At 41.6% G+C, this 19,905-nt stretch overlaps 1 protein-coding gene across 2 annotated transcripts in view; it reads left to right on the top strand.

Moving 5' to 3' along the window:
• The window catches only part of TMTC4 (transmembrane O-mannosyltransferase targeting cadherins 4), a 163,854-nt gene extending 151,205 nt beyond the window's left edge, over positions 1-12,649 (top strand). For both annotated transcript variants that reach the window (XM_040425259.1, XM_040425258.1), the window contains 4 exons: positions 3,333-3,447; positions 5,722-5,834; positions 6,254-6,323; positions 10,685-12,649. In XM_040425259.1, the coding sequence (XP_040281193.1) occupies positions 3,333-3,447; positions 5,722-5,834; positions 6,254-6,323; positions 10,685-10,836 (450 nt within the window). In that variant the 3' untranslated portion in view covers positions 10,837-12,649. The remainder of the gene's footprint in view (positions 1-3,332; positions 3,448-5,721; positions 5,835-6,253; positions 6,324-10,684) is intronic.
• The last annotated feature ends 7,256 nt before the right edge of the window (positions 12,650-19,905 follow it).

Here is a 19,905-nt window from a genome sequence, read left to right as displayed (position 1 = left end):
GTTTAGTTTACCGGTAAATCCTTTTCCAGGAGTCCAACATGACAGCACCCCATATTACCCTACCTGGTATATTGGTTCCAACCTTGATGGCAATGTGAATGTAACATTGTTATTAATTAAAAGAGTTGGATCCTATCCGGTGTAGTAATTTGGATAAACACTGGAGAGTGGGGTGGGGAGGTGCCTTTTAATCTCTCTCGCTTCCTGTCCCTACAGAGACCAATAGGACAACCTCCATGGGTGCTGTCATGTCGGACTCCTGGAAAAGGATTAACGGTAAACTAAACCAGTATTTTTTAGTGTCAAGTTTGAGAGCCATAATTTTTTTTTTTTTTGGGCGATTGTCTTAGGTAGGATATAATTTTTTTGCAGGTGATGGTTATATTGGTACTATTTTGGGGGGCATACGCATTTTTGATCGCTTGGTGTTGCACTTTGTGGTGTAAGGTGACCCCAAAAAAAATTGTAGCTTTTTAAATTTTATGGTGTTCATTTGAAGGGTTGTCATGTGATATTTTTATAGAGCCGGTCGATAGGGACGCGGCGATACCTAAAAATGTCTACTTTTCTTCCTCCCCCCCCCCCCCCTATTTTTAAATTTTATTTTTATTTTACTTTTATTTTGGGGAAAAGGACCCTTTTTTGACTTTTGGGGGTCTGATCACCTTTACAATGCATCACAATACTTCTGTCTTGTGATGCATTGGCTGTAAGTGTATTACAGACTGTAATACACTTAGGCTGGGTTCACACTTGAGCGTATTTGATATGCGCGTTTAACGCACGTTTTTGTCCATAGTCAACGCGCGTATTACGCGCGTTTGCGGCCATAGGACACTGCTGTCAATCACACAAACACGCGACAAAACGCTCCAAAGAAGCTCAAGAACTTTTTTGAGCGTAGGGCGTTTTTCAGCGCGTTCAAACGCGCTGTAAAACGCTCAAGTGAGAGCCAGAGCCATAGGGAAGCATTGGTTTTCATGTGTTGAGCGTTTTACAGCGCGTTTGAACGCGCTGTAAAACGCTCAAGTGTGAACCCAGCCTGTTTGCCTGTGAGATCCAGGGGGCTGGATCTCACAGGCTCTCCCGGAAGGCAGCCACGATGCCTAAGGAAGGCACCGGGCTGCCTTCTCCGTCATCTGGTCCCCGTCACAGCAGCGCGGGGACCCGATGGAAGCTCCGATCCCCTCAGGGACATCGCACATGTCACGGTCAGCGATGACCGCGGCACATCAAGGGTTAATACGCCGGCATCGGTGATTTCACCGATGACGACGCATGCAGCAGTGGTCCGGCTATCAGTGACTGCCAGACCCATGCCGCGGGTGCTGGTCCTTAAGTCACGGGCATCTGCGCCATACATTTACGGCGCAGGTCCTTAAGGGGTTAAGGCACATCTTATGACACTGTATTTGTGAAGAAACTGACAAAACTATGTTGTTATGGTTTGAAATACTTAGAGAAAACCATAAGTAAAATATTGATCTGAGATTGATAGAAGTCCCCAAATATAATGGAATAAGCAGAAAATTTTATACTAAAGACCCTTTCACACAGGTAGATTATTGGGTCAGTTATCAAAAACAAGTAATTGTTCCTGATAATTGGCAGACATGTTCGTGCTGGCAATCAGCTGACAGGGGAATGTGCTACCTTCATAATGCAAGGGTACTGACTTCCCATTGGCCTTTATAAAGTTCTTTAACCCTTAGGATACTGGAGGTTTTTATGTTTTTGCGTCTTCATTTTTCTTACTTGCGCCATAACCTTTTTATTTTTCCGTTAACATAGCTGTATGAGAGCTTATTTTTTGCTGGATGAGTTGCACTTTCTATTGCCACCATTTAATATAGCATGCAATGTAGTGGAAAGTGGGGAAAAAAAAGTATTGCCGCAAAGGGAACACCATGACCTATGCCCTTCATTCTCTGAGTCAGTACAATTACAACGATACCACATATGTATAGTTTTTTATGTATGTCTAAATAGCGTAAAAATAAATGTAAACTTTGAAAAAATATTTTGACCCCCATAACTTTATTATTATTATTTTTTTGTTGTATCTACTGAGCTGTGCGGGGGCTTATTTTTTGCGGGACAATCTGTAGTTATTATTGATACCATTTTGGAGTGTGTGTGACTTTTTGATCACCTTTTACTACATTTTTTTTTGGGGGGGGGGGGGTTTTGGTCATTTTGACCTTTTTTTCCATTAGCCATATTGAAAAAATATTTTTATATTTTAATAGTACGGACATTTTCGGATACTGTGATGGCCATGTTGTTTTTATTTATTTGTGTATTTCTTTATTCTACGGAAAGGGCGGTGATTTTAAATTTATATATTTATATTTTTTTTAATGATTTTGAAGCTCTTATTTTAGCCTCTTTTAGACCCATTATTTGTACAGAATTGCTCATTTCTTATGTTGGCCTGCCACCTGCTGGCCAAAATAAGTATTGCAGCTTTAATTCCCTGGGTCTCTTCAGAGAGACCCAGCGTATTGAAATCAATTACCGGCATCCTCATTGGCCACATAGGATGCATCTAAAGGCTTTAATGACTGTGATTGGCATTATTGCCAGTTGCGGCCATTAACCGTGGGTCTGTTTGAAACAGCGGAGACCCGCCGGCCATGATGCCCACTGTATGTGCGAGCGGGCGTCATATTTGCACGTTGCTCCACTGATTTTAGCTCTTTTGAGCACCTTAACAATTCTCTATGGCAGTGTTTCCCAACCAGTGTGCCTCCAGCTGTTGCAAAACTACAACTCCCAGCATGCCCGGACAGCCTTTGGCTGTGCGGGCATGCTGGGAGTTGTAGTTTTGCAACAGCTGGAGGCACACTGGTTGGGAAACACTGCTCTATGGCACAGTGGATGCCAGTTATGATGTCAGCTGTGTTATCAAACTGCAGAGTCCAGAATAGGGGATGACTCAGATCCCAGAAGTGTAACCCCTCTGATGCCATGGTCAATAGTAGCTGCAGCATATGAATAGTTAGACAGAGGGAGGGGGTTCCCTTTCTCCCAAGAGCCCTACCCCCATGTGTGGAGTATTTTTATATATATATATATATTTTTTTTTTTATTAACTTTTCTGATGTTCCTGCAGATTTAAAAAAATAATCTTAGGTAATCTCTTTGAATAGATGCAAAAGTACTACAACACAAATCTACTAAGTATTAGCCTCTACAGGCTCTTATAAAGTGGGTCCACAGACATACAAAGTATAAACCAACAAACAGATGAGTTTTCATTGTGGTTAACTTTTTGGCATTCTATGTATATAAAATATTCTTCAATATTCTCTCTTCTTGTTTGATTCCAGTATGCAGATTTAAACCGACATATGGATGCGCTGAATGCTTGGAGAAATGCCACCTTTCTAAAGCCTCAGCACAGTTTAGCTTGGAATAACATGATCATACTTCTTGATAATATAGGTGAGCTATTTGGGTAATGCTAAAACAGTGGATTCCAAGAGATCCAACAAGCCAGTAACGGTGAGCAAGTACAGCCAACAAGTAATCTTTAGGGATGGATAAAAGGAATAAACAGAAAAGGAGGCAATTTGGACAAATGGACTATATTGTTAAAGGGGTTGTCAGGGTTCAGAGCTGAACCCGGACATACCCTTATTTTCACCCAGGCAGTCCCCCTGAGGCTAGCTTCGGAGCATCTCGTGCTCCGATGCGCTCCCTTGCCCTGCGCTAGATCGCGCAGGGCAAGGGCTCTTTTGTTTATCATAACACACTGCCGGGCGGAAACTTCCACCCGGCAGTGTGTTCGGTGACGTCACCGGCTCTGATGGGCAGGCTTCAGCGCTGTCCTAGCCGTTTTACTGGCTAGGGCAGCGCGAAATCCCGCCCATCAGTGCCGGTGACATCGCCGGGCTTCCTGGCAACCCCACGGTACGTCACTGGATCTCCCAAAAAAAATGCCTTTGCCCTGTGCGATTTAGCGCTGGGCAAATGAGAGCATCGGAGCATGAACTGCTCCAATGCTAAAGTCAGGGGGACTGCCTGGGTGAAAATGGAGGTATGTCCGGGTTCAGCTCTGAACCCGGACAACCCCTTTAAGTAACATATTGATGTCTTAACCAATATTAGGTCCATTTGATGAGGTGAGACAACCGCTTTAAATGTATTTGTGCTATGGTTTTTCAGGGTTTAGCTTTCATTAAAATGTCTGCAAAAAAAAAAACACAAGCATGGAACAAGTAGAAAGACCTTCTGTAATCTTGTTAAGGTGGTTCAGATTCTGTTTACAGTCATGCACCACCATGGATTAGCATTGGTTATGTTTTCAGTAAATGTATAATTCAGCACCTTGCTTTCCTTACTGTTATTTTATATTAGGTTTCAGTTTATTTTTACTTGGTGCATTGTAGATAGATCCTTGTTCAAATGTGGCGACCTGCAGGGGTACTAATGTGTTGACGAGCCAATCGGACCTACAACCTTGTAGCAGTACATCAATGTGCACTTAAAGGGGTGTGCAGGGGGTTTATATTGATGACCTATCCTCAGGATTAATCATTAATATCAGATCTGCGGGGGCCCGACTCCAGTAACACCCCCCCCCCCATCAACTATTTGAAAAGTAGGCGGCACTTGTGCAGATGCTGCTTCCTTTTTAAGATTACACTGCATGTTGTCTCACTTGCAGTGGCTGCACGGCGTAATTACCTATTCATTTCAGTGGGACCAGCAAGCGAGCGTAATCTGGCAGCACTGATTGGATAGTGTCAGGCTGTACAGGGACACCCCCCAAACTGCTAACACCCATCTGGTCCTTTATTACAAACTTCTAGTAATTAATTCATAACTTCTAGAAGGAATAATAAAGGAATGGCACAACATAGTCTTAAAGGGGTTGTCTCACTTTAGCAAATGGCATTTATCATATAGATAAAGTTAATAAAAGGTACGCATGTATTGTGATTGTCCATTTTGCCTCCTTTGCTGGCTAGACTCATTTTTCCATCACATTATACACTTCTTGTTTTCATGGTTACGACCACCCTGCAATCCACAGTAAATAAATTCCACTAAATAATGTTAATGTTTTTATTTTATCTTTCCCCCTAAAAATAAAATAAGTTATTTAATACAATATATATATATATATATATATATATATATATACCCCAAAATGGTTCCTGAAAAACCTACAACGAATCCCGCAAAATAAAAAAATAAAATTAAAAAGTTATGACTGCTGGAACTCGAAGGCGAAAATGTTACTGTTCCTTAAGGCTAAAATTAATTGTCAATAAGGGGTTAAAAATGCAATTGTCTCCCCTGAGGTGTGCGCCAACAAGATTTACTTTAGACGCATATTAAAAATCTACAATAAAAAAGTAACATTTTCCAACTTTAATGTGTCTGATAGGAGGTTAAACTGTTATCAATGGAGCAGAACATTCAGGCAAAATTGCTCTCCCCATAATCATGTACAGTAAATAAAACAAAAAAAATCTATCGGACTAAAAAATACATAGGTGAGAGATTTACTTTAAGGAAAAAGACAAACTGATTGAGCCCATAATAAATGACAAACTCCATTAGCACAGCATCTAATTACACCACCCGTTTCCTGCATAGAGAAAATATGCATTTGTGGCATTTTCATAAGTATTAAATTTATTTTCATTTTATCTGGGGTCTTGAAACCTGTTTTAACACCAGTTTTCATGTTCTCTACTTTTCTCCTAGGCAATTTAGCTCAAGCGGAAGCTATTGGAAGGGAGGCATTAAAACTGTTACCACAAGATCATTCGATTTCATTTTCACTTGCCAATGTGCTTGGAAAAGCACAAAAATACAAGGTTTGTCTGTAAAATATTGTGCCCTGAATACTCCTGGCTGCATACTGATGTGTCTATAAGTAGTCAATAAGTTGTGAGTTTCTTGTACATATTTTGTGATCTGTTTTATGGTATGAAGTGCACTGCACGGATTTCTCTTTATCTCTGTCTGACACTTTGACCACATGAGGGCAGTGTTCTTTTGTTGTCCGTCGGGTATGGTTTCATTGTGTGTATCCACTGATTACTAAATCTATATTAGATATCTACGTAAATGCTCATGCAGCATTTCACACCTTCTCTTTCTGCTGGGATAGACATTGCTCACAATCTATATTTAGCAGAAACTGTAGATTTGCCTCCATCATCAAAGTTTATTAAAAAAAAATTATTTCTTTTTGTCTGACAAACTGTTCAGGTTTTCCATTGTTTTATTTCAGGAGTCTGAAGGTCTGTTCCTTCGAGCCATTGAAGCCAACCCCTCATCGGCAAGTTATCACGGCAATTTGGGTAAGAGCTTTTCCGAGTCGGTCATTTACATTTTAAAACGGAATAAACTGTCACACTGTCCACCCATATACAGTGAGATATTTTCCTATTGACGGAGTGGAAAATTAATTATCAAACAATGTCAAGAATGAAACGTCAAAAGGCATATGTTTAACAGTCTATTCTCACTGTGTAGTAATTGAAAAGGGTAAAATCAATTTCAATCAAAAATACGTGTGGACAAAAGGCCCACCTATCGGAGTGAAGCCTTTCCATTATGAGGAGATGACTGTTAGCACTGTAAAGGCCTCCTTGTGCAGGCTCTTTGTTTAGGAACTGCATGAATAGAATTAAAAAATGTAAAGAGCCCCTTTGAGTCCTGCTCTTTCTTACAGCACAATTCTGTCAAAGTTTTCAGGACACGCTGAGTTAAAATGCTCATGAAAGGCAAGAGCATTGTGGAGCAAGTGGACCTGGCTAAACACAGATGCTCCTTAGGTCAATCAAATGATTTTTTTGAGCCGTTGATGAGATGATTAACTCTGCTTATTACATATTTCATGTATTTTTCTATGGTAGAATATACACTGCTTTGTATTACTAAAGCAGTAGTGTGAACTGGGTGCATATTCTGCATACTTCATACAGATACCGTATATCAAACATATTGATTTCTAAGTTATTTACCACTTTTGGACATTTTCTAATAATAATACCTTTTTCTTCAGTAGCTGTTTATTTAATTCATTAATAACATTTCCTTTAGCTGCACTGATAACGCAGGACAGTGAAAGAATATCCAGCTAGGATTAGAGGGGCTAAAGACCATTATTATATCCAGATAAGTGTCAGAATTATGGATATGATAAGCATGTGATGAGACTGCACATCCAAAATCCTTTCATAGTGGTAAGAATTGATTTCTTTCCAAATTCTTGTATAGCATATAGAGAGATTATTCCTAAAAGCAGTGTGCCCATCCAGGTCGGTGTCTGCTCCAGGTAGAATGAGATCATGTCTGATGCGGCCTACAGTATAACATACAGGAGGAGGGCGGCTGACTACAGATCTGCACTGCAGCTGTGTTTGAATAGCACTCTTAATTGAAGCTGTCTAGCACAGCAGTCCATGTAGTACATCTCATTAGACTACATACACACTGGGCTTCTCAGCATTCATCATACCTTGATTTCAGCATTGTATCAGGGAACTTGAATATCACAGATCATTCCACTGAAAATAAAATTGGACCAAATGCCATTTGTGACAAGAATAAATAAAAATAAAAAAAACAGACAGTGTTCATTCTTTTTTTTCTGGTTCATTCATTTTAGTTATTTTCTGTTTATTCAAATTTATGTCAGTTTGTCTTTTTTTTTGTTTTAATTTTTGTGGTATATTTTCATACACAGTTTAAAAAATTTTAAGCTTGTAGACAAAAAAAAAAGCAAAAACTTGCTTGTTTACAGTCTGGTTAATTTTTCTCATAATTATGTAGTGTTACATAAAAATAGACTTTTGTGTCCATCATTGTAAACCATAATTTTAGTAACATAGTACAAAGGCCGAAAAAAGACATTTGTCCATAATACAATATTATGTCTATTGGGGGTATCTTATGTGTTAATTTTATTTATTTTTTTATATTTCTAGTCGGTTCCTCATAGATCAAAAAAAGATATACACTGCGTGCAGAATTATTAGGCAAATGAGTATTTTGACCACATAATCCTCTTTATGCATGTTGTCTTACTCCAAGCTGTATAGGCTCGAAAGCCTACTACCAATTAAGCATATTAGGTGATGTGCATCTCTGTAATGAGAAGGGGTGTGGTCTAATGACATCAACACCCTATATTAGGTGTGCATAATTATTAGGCAACTTCCTTTCCTTTGGCAAAATGGGTCAAAAGAAGGACTTGACAGGCTCAGAAAAGTCAAAAATAGTGAGATATCTTGCAGAGGGATGCAGCACTCTTAAAATTGCAAAGTTTCTGAAGCGTGATCATCGAACAATCAAGCGTTTCATTCAAAATAGTCAACGGGGTCGCAAGAAGCGTGTGGAAAAACCAAGGCGCAAAATAACTGCCCATGAACTGAGAAAAGTCAAGCGTGCTGCTGCCAAGATGCCACTTGCCACCAGTTTGGCATTATTTCAGAGCTGCAACATCACTGGAGTGCCCAAAAGCACAAGGTGTGCAATACTCAGAGACATGGCCAAGGTAAGAAAGGCTGAAAGACGACCACCACTGAACAAGACACATAAGCTGAAACGTCAAGACTGGGCCAAGAAATATCTCAAGACTGATGAAATGAGAGTGAGTCTTGATGGGCCAGATGGATGGGCCCGTGGCTGGATTGGTAAAGGGCAGAGAGCTCCAGTCCGACTCAGACGCCAGCAAGGTGGAGGTGGAGTACTGGTTTGGGCTGGTATCATCAAAGATGAGCTTGTGGGGCCTTTTTCGGGTTGAGGATGGAGTCAAGCTCAACTCCCAGTCCTACTGCCAGTTTCTGGAAGACACCTTCTTCAAGCAGTGGTACAGGAAGAAGTCTGCATCCTTCAAGAAAAACATGATTTTCATGCAGGACAATGCTCCATCACACGCGTCCAAGTACTCCACAGCGTGTCTGGCAAGAAAGGGTATAAAAGAAGAAAATCTAATGACATGGCCTCCTTGTTCACCTGATCTGAACCCCATTGAGAACCTGTGGTCCATCATCAAATGTGAGATTTACAAGGAGGGAAAACAGTACACCTCTCTGAACAGTGTCTGGGAGGCTGTGGTTGCTGCTGCACGCAATGTTGATGGTGAACCGATCAAAACACTGACAGAATCCATGGATGGCAGGCTTTTGAGTGTCCTTGCAAAGAAAGGTGGCTATATTGGTCACTGATTTGTTTTTGTTTTGTTTTTGAATGTCAGAAATGTATATTTGTGAATGTTGAGATGTTATATTGGTTTCACTGGTAAAAATAAATAATTGAAATGGGTATATATTTGTTTTTTGTTAAGTTGCCTAATAATTATGCACAGTAATAGTCACCTGCACACACAGATATCCCCCTAAAATAGCTAAAACTAAAAACAAACAAAAAACTACTTCCAAAAATATTCAGCTTTGATATTAATGAGTTTTTTGGGTTCATTGAGAACATGGTTGTTGTTCAATAATAAAATTAATCCTCAAAAATACAACTTGCCTAATAATTCTGCACTCCCTGTAGTAATGCCAAATGCTCCATTTTAATCTCTGCTCCACCGTGTTCCATCAGTGCCATAGACTTTGAATGGATCAGCAGCGCATATATTTGGGCCACCTTGCCATTCAAATTCCAACTAGACACAGCCGGTGTCCCCCTCATTCTAGTGATCAGTGGGGTCTCGTGGTCAGACCCCAAACCCGTCTTAAGTTTTATGACCTATAGAGTGGATAGGCGATTTACACATTAGACTACTTTCACACTTGTGTTTGGGGCGGATCCGTCATGGATCTGCAAAAACGGATCCGTTACAATAATACAACCGTATGCATCCGTCGTCATAGCCAAGACGGATCCGTCATGAACTCCATTGAAAGTCAATGGGAGACGGATCCGTTTTCTATTGTGTCAGAGAAAACGGATCCGTCCCCATTGAATTACATTGTGTGCCAGGACGAATCCGTTTGGCTCATTTTCGTCAGGCGAACAGGAAAACACTGCAGACAGCGTTTTGGTGTCCGCCTCCAGAGCGGAATGGAGACTGATCTGAGGCAAACTGATGCATTCTGAGCGGATCCTTTTCCATTCAGAATGCATTAAAGCAAAACTGCTCCGTTTTGGACCGCTTGTGAGAGCCCTGAATAGATCTCACAAACGGAAACCAAAACGCTAGTGTGAAAGTAGCCTACCTTACCTTGCCAGCCCCCTTAGCGCCCCCCCCCCCCCCCCCCCCCCCAACCCAGTGCTGCCACTCCTTCCTCTTCCCTTTTGGCTGCAGTGGTGATGTCCTGTACACCCCCTCGACCGTTTCCATAAATAAAAAAAAAATAAGATGGAAAAGCACTTTAAAGGGGTTGTCCGGGTTCAGAGCCCAGACATACCCATATTTTCACCCAGGCAGCACACCTGATGCAAGTATAAGATCATCTCATACTGCGATGCACTCCCTTGCCCTGCGCTTGATCACGCAGGGCAAGGGCTGTTTTGTTCACAATATACGATGCTCAAGTCAGGGGGGCTGCCTGGGTGAAAATGGAGGTATGTCCAGGTTCAGCTCTGAACCCGGACAACCCCTTTAAGGCTGGAATAGCCATTCAATGAGTGAAATTTTGCCATTTGATTTTAGTTTTGCATTCACTCTTTCTAATACATTGACTATTGTACCCTGTATATATTTTAGCTGTGCTATACCATCGCTGGGGACGTCTCGACTTGGCCAAGAAATACTATGAAATTTCCATGAAGTTAGATCCTTCTGCCTCTGGAACCAAGGAGAACTATAATCTGCTGAAACGAAAACTGGATCAGCAGCCCAAAAGGAGGCACATATAACAGCTGACAAAGATATAATGTGATGTCTATGGACTGTTAGCAAACCTCTACCCTGATGATACTATGTACATCTGCTGTCTTTTCATGCAGGAAATATTTTCTAGCTAGTGTACAATAAGTAAACGATTTCCAGATGGAGGTGGTAGTTCTCAGGTGACCATCCTTACTTTGACTATTATGTGAATCCTAGCAGTCAGAGGTGAACGTCTTGTTCTGATGAACTTTCTGTATGATATGCACTTCTTTCTATCTTTTTACTACAATGTTTTACACTAGTCAGGACTGTTAAGAGTTGCTACACTCTTGTAGCTTTAGAACACAACTGAATGGATTTCTTAATTATAGTATTTATTTCCTCTGTATGCAAGTGACTTTTTTTAATTTTTTTCTTGTGAGCACTTTTTTCAGGAGAATCTTAAGCTTTAATTTGTGTCAAGAACACAGACATGGTCTATATTTCACATGCACCCAGCCTTATGTATGATGTTATAGTGAATTGTGTATTTATTTAGCTACAGAGCGAACTTGCACAGGTCAGTTTGATAATGTGTATTTTATTAATGTATAAAAAGTGCTATTGATATGAACGATAAAATACTACAACATATACTGTTTCTAGGAGCCTTGCTTCCAAGCCAGTGCATGTGAGGTACTGCAAACACTGCATTGGTTTCCTGTAACAGGTTTTAGAATTTCCAGTTAACTGCAAGACTCTCTATTGAGGATTAAAATTTTGTTCTATTCCCCAAGCAAATGTGTCTGTGTGTATAATATTGGGCAATTGCTTTGCAAAACACATGGTAATAAAATCTGTCACTCACTTTAGTAGTGACTGTTTGATTGTGCATATTGATACATGGCACAAGTAATGGCTGCCAGTCTCTACCACTTCAGCATGGTTTCCATGTGAGCTTTTTTTAAAGACTGTTTTGGGGCTGTCATGGCACTTGACTCTCTGTAGAAACCCTTTTTAACTTGACGGGTGCATTCGTTTTATCCTGGTATACATATATGTATGTAGTAATACAGTAGCTTTGTAGCCAAGCAGTAATTCCTTCGCTTGTTTGGTGACAATAGCTAATTCCATAGGAATCAGGAAAATAGATCTGATTATTGGGAATGAATGTTCATTCATGTGATGATTGGCCCATTTAAACATCCAACAAACACTTGTTTGGCAGCTGATCGGATCTTTTATAAAATATATTAATCGATATAAACAGGGGATATGCTGTAACTGTATGAGGAGTCAACACTCATGTCTGCAATTGTTTTTCCCCATGTAGTTTGCATCAGCCTTTGTAAAGGCTGATCAATTTGTTGGCAGTTGTTATGGCCTCACATTGGGTTGTGTAAAAAGGCCCTAATTCTGCATTATTTGTGTAGATGATTTTAGCATTGCACCATGAACCTTACAGTTTTATGGATAAACTGTAGGTCGGTGCATGTCTGTATTGGGTGCATTTTAAAACATTGTGTGAACCTGTGGTTTGTCATTTTCCTATTGATGTCTATTACATTGTTTGCCATTAATTTGTCACTATTTTTCCATCTGTAGTCGTGCATTTCAAACAAATAAAATATGGAATTGTTTTGCCATTTTTTTTTATGGAAATATTTGTTTACTAAAAAAGAAAAATACACTATCAATAGAAATGTAATAGTATACAGTATACTAAAATTTTGTTCTCATCAGTACAGCTCTCATTTTAACTTAATCTTATGAAGCACTATTATATTTCCTTCCTTTATTTATAACACAAACAATCAAGCCATAAATCTATGTGGACGGGGTTATTATTATTATAATACACACTTATATAGCGCTGACATATTCCACAGCGCTTTACAGACATTAGCATCACTTTGTCCCCAATGGGGCTCACAATCTAAGTCTCCAACAGTATGTCTTTGGAGTGTGGCAGGAAACTGGAGTACTCAGAGGAAACCCACGCAAACACGGGGAGAACATACAAACTCCACGCAGATGTTGTCCTTGGTCGGTTTCTAACCCAGGGCCACTGAGCCACCGTGCTGCCCGTTAAGAATAGTAATTGTGTTTGTGCCTCAGTGGAAACAGCTTGCCCAAGTTTCTTATATTTACAGCACTAATTTGGGAACTTCTGCATAAAAGGATAAGTCTTGTGAATGTAGGATCTAAAACACAGTTTTGTGCCAAATTTATTAACGTGTAACTGTCATTCTTTTATTTTTGTAATGTGTAGGGGCAGTGATACTGACCATTTTTGTAATATACTTTATCCAACCCCTATAATGCCTCCCCACAACCCCCTGTTTTCATCCACGTGATAGGGAGATGCAGCGGAGGCTGTGTGGGCATCAGGATTGACACGGGTGCCAGGGAGTGAGGCAAGTACAATCTGTGTGAAGGGCCTGAGCATTTACGGAGGCATTATAGGGGTTGGATAACCCCTATAACTATGGAGACATGCTCCACACTGACTGCTGCTGATGTCACTGCATTTCTCCACATATATCTATATATGAGTATGTAGAGAGAGGCAGTGAGAGCAGCAGCAGTCAGTGTGAGCACGTTTCCACAGTTAAGTAAACAGAAGACAGAGGAGCATTATAAAGTATATTACAAAAATGGTCGGTATCACTGCCGCTATACATAACAATTTTTTTTTTAAAATGACAGATTTTAAAGGTGCAGGCCCCTTAGTAAGTCTGGGCCATTTTCATTTGTTTGACAGTAAGGATTTGAAACAAACTATGAGAAAATGTAGATTTGCCACCTAGTCTACTTAACCGCCTCTGGACCGCCTAACGCAGGATTGCGGGCCGGAGGCGGCAGCCCTGCGCTCAGCGACGCATGTACGCGTCATCTCGCGTGAGCCGAGATTTCCTGTGAACGCGCGCACGCAGGATCGGAAGGTAAGAGAGTGGATCTCCAGCCTGCCAGCGGCGATCGTTCGCTGGCAGGCTGGAGATGTGATTTTTTTTTTAACCCCTAACAGGTATATTAGACGCTGTTTTGATAACAGCGTCTAATATACCTGCTACCTGGTGGTCCCTTTTGTTTGGATCGACCACCAGAGGACACAGGTAGCTCAGTAAAGTAGCACCAAACACCACTACACTACACCCCCCCCCCTGTCACTTATTAACCCCTTATGAACCACTGATCACCCCTGATCACCCCCCTGTCAGGCTCCATTCGGACGTCCGTATGATTTTTACGGATCCACTGATACATGGATCGGATCCGCAAAACACATAGACGTCTGAATGGAGGCTTACAGGGGGGTGATCAATGACAGGGGGGGTGATCACCCCATATAGACTCCCTGATCACCCCCTTGTCATTGATCACCCCCCTGTAAGGCTCCATTCAGACATTTTTTTGGCCCAAGTTAGCGGAAATTTATATTTTTTTCATACAAAGTCTCATATTCCACTAACTTGTGTCAAAAAATAAAATCTCACATGAACTCACCATACCCCTCACGGAATCCAAATGCGTAAAATTTTTTAGACATTTATATTCCAGACTTCTTCTCACGCTTTAGGGCCCCTAGAATGCCAGGGCAGTATAAATACCCCACATGTGACCCCATTTCGGAAAGAAGACACCCCAAGGTATTCGCTGAGGGGAATATTGAGTCCATGAAAGATTGAAATTTTTGTCCCAAGTTAGCGGAAAGGTAGACTTTGTGAGAAAAAAAAAAATCAATTTCCGCTACCTTGTGCCAAAAAAAAATATTTTCTATGAACTCGCCATCCCCCTCATTGAATACCTTGGGGTGTCTTCTTTCCAAAATGGGGTCACATGTGGACTATTTATACTGCCCTGGCATTTTAGGGGCCCTAAAGCGTGAGAAGAAGTCTGGGATCCAAATGTCTAAAAATGCCCTCATAAAAGGAATGTGGGCCCCTTTGCGCATCTAGGCTGCAAAAAAGTGTCTCACATCTGGTATCGCCGTACTCAGGAGAAGTTGGGCAATGTGTTTTGGGGTGTCATTTTACATATACCCATGCTGGGTGAGATAAATATCTTGGTCAAATGCCAACTTTGTATAAAAAATGGGAAAAGTTGTCTTTTGCCAAGATATTTCTCTCACCCAGCATGGATATATGTAAAAAACACATTGCCCAACTTCTCCTGAGTACGGAGATACCAGATGTGTGACACTTTTTTGCAGCCTAGGTGGGCAAAGGTGCCCACATTCCAAAGAGCACCTTTCGGATTTCACAGGTCATTTACCTACTTACCACACATTAGGGCCCCTAGAATGCCAGGGCAGTATAACTACCCCACAAGTGACCCCATTTTTGAAAGAGAAGACACCCCAAGGTATTCCGTGAGGGGCATGGCGAGTTCCTAGAATTTTTTATTTTTTGTCACAAGTTTGTAAGAAAAAAAATAAAAAAATCATCATTTTTCTTACAAAGTCTCATATTCCACTAACTTGTGACAAAAAATAAAAACTTCTATGAACTCACTATGCCCATCAGCGAATACCTTGGGGTGTCTTTTTTCCAAAATGGGGTCACTTGTGGGGTAGTTATACTGCCCTGGCATTCTAGGGCCCCAAATGTGTGGTAAGTAGTTTGAAATCGAAATGTGTAAAAAATGGCCGGTGAAATCCGAAAGGTGCTCTTTGGAATGTGGGCCCCTTTGCCCACCTAGGCTGCCCCTTTGCCCACATTCCAAAGAGCACCTTTCGGATTTCACAGGTCATTTACCTACTTAGCACACATTTGGGCCCCTAGAATGCCAGGGCAGTATAACTACCCCACAAGTGACCCCATTTTGGAAAGAAGACACCCCAAGGTATTCGCTGATGGGCATAGTGAGTTCATAGAAGTTTTTATTTTTTGTCACAAGTTAGTGGAATATGAGACTTTGTAAGAAAAAAAAAAAATCATCATTTTCCACTAACTTGTGACAAAAAATAAAAAGTTCTATGAACTCACTATGCCCATCAGCGAATACCTTAGGGTGTCTACTTTCCGAAATGGGGTCATTTGTGGGGTGTTTGTACTGTCTGGGCATTGTAGAACCTCAGGAAACATGACAGGTGCTCAGAAAGTCAGAGCTGCTTCAAAAAGCGGAAATTCACATTTTTGTACCATAGTTTGTAAACGCTATAACTTTTACCCAAACATTGTTTTTTTTATCAAAGACATGTAGAACAATAAATTTAGAGAAAAATTTATATATGGATGTTGTTTTTTTTGTTGTTTAGTGAGAAGAAAAGGAGGTAAAATTCATTTGGGTGGTAAGTTGCATGACCAAGCAATAAACGGTGAAAATACTGTAGGTCAGAAGTGTAAAAAGTGGCCTGGTCATTAAGGGTGTTTAAGCTATAGGGGCTGAGGTGGTTAATAAACATGGCCAAATATGTCTCCTTGGAAACCATGCCCACTTTAATAGTTAATTTCCAAATTTGGGAGGGATAAGAAAAGCCACAATTTTTTTCATTAAAACATTACATATCATGATTTGTGACATTTTAGCTGCACAGTTTACGCCAAACTCTGCAAATGACTACTAAACTACTCTTTGACCAAGGACAACATCTGCATGGAGTTTGTATGCTCTCCACGTGTTTGCGTGGGTTTCCACCCAAAGACATACTGATAGGGAACATAGATTGTGAGCCCCTCTGCGGACAGAGCGATAACGTGTGTAAAGTGCCGCAGAATATGTCAGCGTTCTATAAGGCCTCCTGCACACGAACGTGTGCGCCCCGTGGTCGTGCTGCGGCCCGCAAATTGCGGTCCCCAACGCACGAACACTATCCGTGGGGCAGCCGCAGCGGATCGCAGACCCGTTCATTTGAACGAGTCCGCGAATATGGTGTTCCGCAAAAAGATAGGACATGTATCTTTTTGCAGAACGGAAGTACAGGATGAAAGCCCATAGGGTTCCGTTCCGTGCTTCCGTCCCGCACCATTCCGCATCTCCGATTTGCGGACCCGTTGAAGTGAATGGGTCCGCAGCAGATCTGCAATACGGCAACAGGGCGCACACGTTCGTGTGCAGGAGGCCTAAGGGAGTATAATAAATGAATATATGTATATATACTGTAAGTATGGCTCATGAAACTTTCAGGGGGGCTAGGAATTGAGTCTGTAATATGGATGCTAAAATATGCCAGAAAACACCACGTTCATGCTGGATCCAATTCTGACATCGGTCTTCCAACAATTTCCAAAGCAGTGATGTACACAATGTTAGCACAAGTACTATTCTTTAAGGGTCTCATAAAGCAGCGGAACACAAACCTAAAATCATTTGTAGTGTGTGCACAATAAAAGACTAAAGAGATGTAAAATACACTTTTGACTCAGGAACAGTGAAAAAATGTTCTGTGGAGCTTTTAAAGGGGTATTCCCATCTCAGACAATGGGGGCATATTGCTAGGATATGACCCCATTTTCTGATAGTTGTGGGTCCCACCTCTGAGAGACCACACCTATCTCTAAAATTAAGCCTAACACGAGGCCGCACTTGGCTAATTTTGGAATCTCCATAGAAATGAATGAAGGGCGGCAGCGCATGCGTGGTGCACCCTCTGGGACTTTGACAGCTCCATTTTCAAGATAGGTGCAGGTTCCAGAGGTGGGACCCACACCTATCAGACAATGGGAGCATATCCTAACAATATGCCCCCACTGTCTGAGATGCCACGACCCCTTTAATATTTCCCAGGAGTATCTGGGTCAGATACTTCCTGCCCAAGCGTGTACACCTACTGTAAATTTTACTGGAAAATGCAGAATTGGCAGGGTGGTTTAGGGCTCTTTCACACCTGCGTTATTGTCTTCCGGCATAGAGTTCCGTCGTCGGGGCTCTATGCCGGAAGAATCCTGATCAGGATTATCCTAATGCATTCTGAATGGAGAGTAATCCGTTCAGGATGCATCAGGATGTCTTCAGTTCCGGTACGGAACGTTTGTTGGCCGGAGAAAATACTGCAGCATGCTGCGCTTTTTGCTCCGGCTAAAAATCCGGAACACTTGCCGCAAGGCCGGATCCGGAATTAATGCCCATTGGAAGGCATTGATCCGGATCCGGCCTTAAGCTAAACGTCGTTTCGGCGCATTGCCGGAGCCGACATTTAGCTTTTTCAGAGTGGTTACCATGGCTGCCGGGACGCTAAAGTCCTGACAGCCATGGTAAGTGTAGTGGGGAGCGGGGGAGCAGTGTACTTACCGTCCGTGCGGCTCCCCGGGCGCTCCAGAGTGACGTCAGGGCGCCCCAAGAGCATGGATCACGTGATCGCATGGATCACGTCATCCATGCGCATGGGGCGCTCTGACGTCATTCTGGAGCGCCCGGGGAGCCGCACGGACTGTAAGTATACCGCTCCCCGCTCCTACTATGGCAACCAGGACTTTAATAGCGTCCTGGGTGCCATAGTAACACTGAAAGCATTTGGAAGACTGTTCCGTCTTCAAATGCTTTCAGTACACTTGCGTTTTTCCGGATCCGGCAGGCACCTCCGGCAACGGAAGTGCATGCCGGATCCCAACAACGCAAGTGTGAAAGAGGCCTTACCTGTGGTTCTTAGACCTAATTAAAGAGAAACTTATTTTTTTCGGTATAAGTTTTTCTTTATCAGTTATGTGATTCCATTTTTTGTGCTCACAGTTTAAGGCTGCTACCATACTATGTGTGTTTGTTTTTCTGCAAGGAGGTATGTACCCTCTCTCAGGTCACTTCCTCTGTAAATAATTATGAAAAAGCTAGTGTAACAAACACACCATTGAAAAAAACTAAATCCATTACCGTTTGTGTTTTTTTTAATTACTGCAAAAAAAAAAAAAAATGGAAGTCTATAGGTCAAAAACACCAGAAAAGGAGAGAAAAAAACCTCTACATCCAGTCCATTGACTAAAAAAAAAAGCCACTGAAAAATGCATGTTTGTACTGTTTCATAATTCCCACAGACTTCAATCAAACCTCTGGTGCTTTTTTTATATTTATTTTTTTTTGCATAAAAAAACCAAACGCCTGAAAAAAATTAATCGCCAAAAGGACTGTGTGAGACCCAAAGGAAGGTTCGGTGAGGAAGAATTTGACTGGCATGGACCTTTTAGTATGAGTAATGTTGGCTGTGGCGCAGCCTTTTGAGTTGAATTAATATCCGAACGCTGATATAATGTTATTGGAAGCCCTCTCTATAGAAGCATAAAGTGATCTTATAACCGTGCTCTTCCTGCAAAAGCCATCAGCACTATACAAGCTGTTTATAGCAATCTCTGTTTACTAAAAATACTGTGCATCTCTATGGTCCATCATGAATTATTGCAGATAATAATTTTTTTTTTTGTATTGTAGCACTGGAGATACTAAGAGACAGGTTTTTGCCAGAAAGTGTGATAATCTGGATGTTTTTTTGTGGTCCCAAATAGATGTATGGAGTAGCAGCGCACATGTGTGACTGTTGCTCTATTCTCTTGGGGGACTTAATACCCCCCATTCTCTTTCCCCGTGATCAAATACTTATCACCTATCCTGTGGACAGATATGAAGGTATGGTGAAAGAACAGGGGGTGTCGGCCTACTGGATCGCGCAGGGCTTTTTAATTAGATACGGTGACGTACCAGGTCTCTGCTAGGTGGAGGCTTCTGCCTAGCAGTGACCCCAGTAAGTCACCGACACTAATGGGTAGGCAGCACTAAAGCTCGCCCATTAGTGCCGGTGAAGTCACCGGGAACACTGCTAGGCAGAAGCCTCTGCCTAGCAGTGTAAAAATGTAAACAAAAAAGCCTTTGCCCTGTGCGATATAGCGCATGGCAAGGGAGAGCACTGGAGCATGAAATGCTCCAAAGCTCATATCCCCCTGGGTGAAATAGGGGGATATGTCCGGATTCAGCGCTGAACCCAGACAACCCCTTTAAAATTTTCACGACCAATAATGGAAATCTTAACGCTAACTTGGCATACTTATCAAATGAGATATTCTTATGACAGGAAGGAATTATTAGGGAAAACTACAGGCAAAACATATATACACTGCATTATGTGTATTGCTTGGCCTAAAGGGGGAGGTACATGACACAGGGAATCTAAGTGAAAATCCTCCCTGTGT

The sequence above is a fragment of the Bufo bufo genome, chromosome 3, assembly GCF_905171765.1.
Source record: "Bufo bufo chromosome 3, aBufBuf1.1, whole genome shotgun sequence".
In the NCBI taxonomy this organism is placed as follows: Eukaryota; Metazoa; Chordata; class Amphibia; order Anura; family Bufonidae; genus Bufo; species Bufo bufo.
Note: the sequence above shows the minus strand (reverse complement) of the source record. Positions and strands in the feature narration are given on the sequence as shown.